The sequence below is a fragment of the Adelges cooleyi genome, unplaced genomic scaffold (assembly GCF_023614345.1).
Source record: "Adelges cooleyi isolate 19-005CV unplaced genomic scaffold, UGA_ACOO_1.1 ACOO_flye_CR_arks_rails_tigmint_CR_PRNA_729, whole genome shotgun sequence".
In the NCBI taxonomy this organism is placed as follows: domain Eukaryota; kingdom Metazoa; phylum Arthropoda; class Insecta; order Hemiptera; family Adelgidae; genus Adelges; species Adelges cooleyi.
This window is the reverse complement of record NW_026096435.1, coordinates 45,630-51,405: the sequence shown is the minus strand read 5'-3', so window position 1 is coordinate 51,405 and position 5,776 is coordinate 45,630. Positions and strand designations below refer to the sequence as shown.

The window sequence follows — 5,776 nt, the reverse complement described above, 5'->3', positions numbered from 1 at the left end:
TAGTCCGATGACTAGATGGATCGTACTATGTTATCTTTAGACGACAAGGAAATTATTGAAAAAGTTCACCGATTAGGAACATTCATTTTGATATCTGTGCTTGAAAAAAAACAATACACGTACATCACCACATACGTTTTAAAAATGTTAACAGAATCGTCATTCCAGTCGACGAGTACACCTGCCCAGTACTTAGGTAAATTATATAATGAGTATTTACAGCCCCTTTCAAGCTTTGGCTTTGTTTTTATCGTTTATTTATTTATATTGTATTGAGATAAACTGGCTCTCTATAGTTAACAATGTGTACACACACATGAGTGCATTGTGTTTGATTGTTGCAGAATGTTTGCACGTTTTATGCAAAAGTCAATATGCAAAATTGATCGAAAACAATGGTGACTTGTTGAGATTGATAAGAGGTATGCCACTAGGACAAACACATAAAGTGTTACACGCGACAAAGATTGTATTCAAGTCGTCGACAATTGTCAAGAACAATATAATGATTATGTTGAGAAAAGAACTACAATCGAAGTACGTGTTTACTTTATATTACAATATTTTTGCCTAAACATTGACGATTATCTGAGCTCATTCTTCTGGTTGATTTATAAGACTAATGTTGGGTCGCACAAAACGTGAGGGGCATAAACCGTTTCTGAACCAATCTGTGGTTTAAAGGGCCTTTACATCTGTGTGTCTTTGGTTGAAAACCACTCCTTCTATTTTTAAAAAGCTCAACCCGACAGTGGTTTTAAAAATAGATATAGATTTCTCAATACTACACTTACCGGATGCATCGATCGTAGTACATTTTTAATTTTAATTTAAAATATTTTTTTGAATATGTAACAACCGTAATTTTTCAAATAAAAAAATAATTAGTTGAATAATTGAAAATAATTTTAAAATTGTGCCACAATCAATACCTTGTAAATTTTCTAAAGAATACAAGTGCTTACAATAGTAATAAACAAAAACTTAGTATTAACAAAAATGTTCAAGTAGAAACGTACGTTTTTGAACAAAAATTGGGTGTGTTATAAAATAGTTGATGAAAAAAAAAATATTAAATATCAAAAGTTATCTATTTGTTGTGTTAATACAACATGAGTTTAGCTCAATGTAAAAATTACCTTTATGCATGCGCCAAAATAAATTACAGTGTAGAAGTATTATATTATATGTGTTTATTATTTTTTTATACTTAACATTACATTATACGGTTACAGGGATTTACTAGTGAGATGTAGTGCCGTTAATGGATTATTAGAAATATTACGGTCCGTTTTCATGGATGATTTCAATTCGACAAATCACTTCATCGAAGATAATTCGCCTGGTCTTTTTACTCAGGTAATATTTTATGGTTTAACCGAATGTTTAGGATTAGATTTCTGATTACAGATGTAAATAAATAAATATGGTATCTTTTAAATTTGGTTTATTTTTAATAATTCGATATATTGAGACAAAGTTGTTGGGTTTTTTTTTTTTTATAATCATATTATACATTTTTTTAAATACCATATATTAATGCAAAAAAATAAAAGCCCATGTGTTATTTTTATTACACGTTGTGTAACAATAATATTATATATATATAAATAATATTACCGTTTAAATTTAATTTGTTTAAAATTTTAGATTAATTAATTATAATAAAAATACACTAATATAATTACATTAATTTGTATAATAATTATTAGGTGACTTTGTGTAATTTAAAAAACAACTACTCAAAAGATTTGCCACACGACATTAAAGAATTGTGCTTGGAAATAATAAACTTATTGAAAATTTGTCTACGTCAAAATGCAATAGTAAAATCTTTGTTCTATAGAGGTTTATTCAAATTGTCTGTGAACAACTCGAATGTAGAATGTGCTCTAATTAGTATATTATTAGACCACCTGCGGTCGTATTTAAATTATTATAAACATGACGGAAAGATTTCGCTCAAGTTCGACAAGGCCATAATAATCAATCGCGATGGACCTACGATTGTTGTTAGTATGATACAAGTTATACGGACAGTGGCAGTCGTATGTGTGTGTGCACACATCATCATACACGACTACGTCTACACCGCTGACTGTGATATTTTTCGATAATTTAACCCGATGTACTGTTATACTGATCGTAGGAACCGTTGGACGACGTTATCGTATTAGTTCAAAATTTATTTATTAATATGCTTGCAAACAACAGCTGTAATAGTGAGTTGCTAAAAAATATACTTGACCCGTTGGTCGATTTTTACAGTGAATGCAATTTAGATGAAGTTTACGTGGTAAATCTTGTATTAATATTAAAAATTGACGTTTAAAAAACAAATATTAACTATTTGAAATCATTTTGATTAATTTGTGTTCTTTAAGAATGAAAATGAAAGTATGTACGATATAATTTCAAAGTGGCAATCTCTCGAATGTGACTATTTACAAGTTGTAAATATAATTCTGTGCACCTACCAAGGATTGATAGTGTTTTCGATGAGCTACTGTTGGCTCAGTAAAAACGTGCAATGCGATAAACTACAAAAATTAATAAAAAATTACAATAAAATCACAGACAGTGTTAAAGTAAAAATTAAAAAAAAAATGTTTTTTTCAAATATACGTTCTAAACTTACTTGTTGTTTAGCGAGCTGAAAAACTTAAAAAATGTATTACAAATGATCAATCGTCAGATCATAAATTTAAAGCTGAATTTTTGGAGCCCATAATTTTTTTAAACTTTGAATCGTTATTCAACTGTTTGTGTTTATTAATGTAAGAATTTCGCGTGTTATAGTTTTTTAGTTGCCGATGAATAATAATACTTATGATTTATTTTTTTTTTAAATGTGTAACTATACCGATTGGAAGACGAATAGACGAATAACGTTGCCATCGGTTGAAATGAATGAACTATGGTGTTTTGTTCTCAGGCTACTCCAGAATTATTTATGTTTCGTAGAAGAACAATTAAAAAACAATGAAAACCCTCCAAATTTGTACGAAAACCTATGCAACGTTACCAAGTAAGGTCGCCGCCGCCAGCTGACATCACTTCCTGATATCACGGTCTCACGGACGTTACCGTTTAATACAAAAAAATATTGTTAATCTGTGTTTAATAAAGTCACCCGTGATTACAACACCCCGTGTTTTTAATTAATCGAGTTAATCCTCTCCGTACGACCACAACACGTCCCACGGTATAACGTCATCTTAACCGGTTTTGAACAATTATTTTAAAATTTACGATTGGAGACAAGTGCTGGTAGATTAAAATAATTCTACACTCTACCTTTCCTTCGGCCCTAAACATAAAACTTCAATAACTTAATCGATCAATCAATATGTTTAGTACATTATTGTGAATAAAAAGTTAAAATGAAATGTATGCATTGCCATTTTAAGGGGACAAAGATAGCAATATTTGACCAAAATTTATCTAGTAACCGTTTTTCAGTATGCCAAATAATTTTAATGTAAAAAAAAAATAAGTTAAAAAATAATAATAAGAAAACATGTTAAACTATATAACAAATAAATTGATTAAATCGGGGTTCGGTTGACACTTCAGAAAGTGACTTCTTGCTTTAGTCTTTATTTATATAAAATTTAGCGCTTTTCGTTCCCCTTAATGCCAAGTTTAAGTGGTTCCATTGAATTTAAACAAAAACCTTACTCTATATACATTTAAAAATCTGAGAATTAAACCGAGAATTTGTACCGAGGACTACAATCTACCGGAGCTCTCTTAGTCCGATGACTAGATGGATCGTACTATGTTATCTTTAGACGACAAGGAAATTATTGAAAAAGTTCACCGATTAGGAACATTCATTTTGATATCTGTGCTTGAAAAAAAACAATACACGTACATCACCACATACGTTTTAAAAATGTTAACAGAATCGTCATTCCAGTCGACGAGTACACCTGCCCAGTACTTAGGTAAATTATATAATGAGTATTTACAGCCCCTTTCAAGCTTTGGCTTTGTTTTTATCGTTTATTTATTTATATTGTATTGAGATAAACTGGCTCTCTATAGTTAACAATGTGTACACACACATGAGTGCATTGTGTTTGATTGTTGCAGAATGTTTGCACGTTTTATGCAAAAGTCAATATGCAAAATTGATCGAAAACAATGGTGACTTGTTGAGATTGATAAGAGGTATGCCACTAGGACAAACACATAAAGTGTTACACGCGACAAAGATTGTATTCAAGTCGTCGACAATTGTCAAGAACAATATAATGATTATGTTGAGAAAAGAACTACAATCGAAGTACGTGTTTACTTTATATTACAATATTTTTGCCTAAACATTGACGATTATCTGAGCTCATTCTTCTGGTTGATTTATAAGACTAATGTTGGGTCGCACAAAACGTGAGGGGCATAAACCGTTTCTGAACCAATCTGTGGTTTAAAGGGCCTTTACATCTGTGTGTCTTTGGTTGAAAACCACTCCTTCTATTTTTAAAAAGCTCAACCCGACAGTGGTTTTAAAAATAGATATAGATTTCTCAATACTACACTTACCGGATGCATCGATCGTAGTACATTTTTAATTTTAATTTAAAATATTTTTTTGAATATGTAACAACCGTAATTTTTCAAATAAAAAAATAATTAGTTGAATAATTCGAAAACTGTTTAATCATGGTATGGCACAACAAACATCTACGCTTTTATTAGATCCTAAGGAAAAAATATAAATAATTAAGGCACTAGGCAAGCATAGCAAACATGCTAGAAGAAGAAAAAATTATAAAAATTAAAAAAAATATTTATATTTTAATTATGTCACCAACGGATGGAAAATATTGAGTGTCTTTTTAAAAAAAAAAAATAGTATAAAGAATGAACATTATGATTCTTTTTTTTTTTTAGAATATCGTTACAGTCCTCACCACTCTCGAGGTCAACACATTCAAAAACTGTTAAGGTATGGCACAACAAACTTCCACACTTTTATTAAACCCTAAAGAAAAAATAAAAATAATTAAAGCACTAGGCAAGCCTAGCAAACATGCTAGAATAAGAAAAAATTATAGAAATAAAATAAAAAAAATTAATATTTTATTATGTCACCAACGGATGGAAAATATTGAGTGTCTTAAAAAAAAAAAAAAAAAGAATGAAGAATGAACATTATGATTCTTTTTTTTTTAGAATATCGTAACAGTCCTCACTACTATCAACGTATCAAACGCATTCGAAAACTGTTTAATCAAGGTATGGCACAACAAACATCTACGCTTTTATTAAACCCTAAAGAAAAAATAAAAATAATTAAAGCACTAGGCAAGCCTAGCAAACATGCTAGAATAAGAAAAAATTATAAAAATAAAATAAAAAAAATTTATATTTTAATTATGTCACCAACGGATGGAAAATATTGAGTGTCTTAAAAAAAAAAAAAAAAAGAATGAAGAATGAACATTATGATTCTTTTTTTTTTAGAATATCGTAACAGTCTTCACTACTATCAAGGAATCAACCGCATTCGAAAACTGTTTAATCATGGTATGGCACAACAAACATCTACGCTTTTATTAGATCCTAAGGAAAAAATAAAAATAATTAAGGCACTAGGCAAGCCTAGCAAACATGCTAGAAGAATAAAAAATTATAAAAATAAAAAAAAAAATAAATTAGATGAAGAAATAATAAAAAAAATGTATAACATAATAAAAACAAGAAAAGAAAATATTTAAATTTATCAATCATTTTGTTGTTGTTGTATTTGTATATGATTATGTGACAA

General features: G+C 29.2%; 1 protein-coding gene across 1 annotated transcript; it reads left to right on the top strand.

Annotated features, from left to right (window-relative positions):
- The first annotated feature begins 350 nt into the window (after positions 1–350).
- Positions 351–2,117, top strand: LOC126845264 (uncharacterized). Its single transcript, XM_050583912.1, has 3 exons — positions 351–537; positions 1,236–1,359; positions 1,713–2,117. Exons 1-3 carry the CDS (start codon positions 425–427, stop codon positions 2,115–2,117), a joined length of 642 nt encoding a protein of 213 aa, XP_050439869.1. The 5' UTR covers positions 351–424.
- Positions 2,118–5,776: the final 3,659 nt, after the last annotated feature.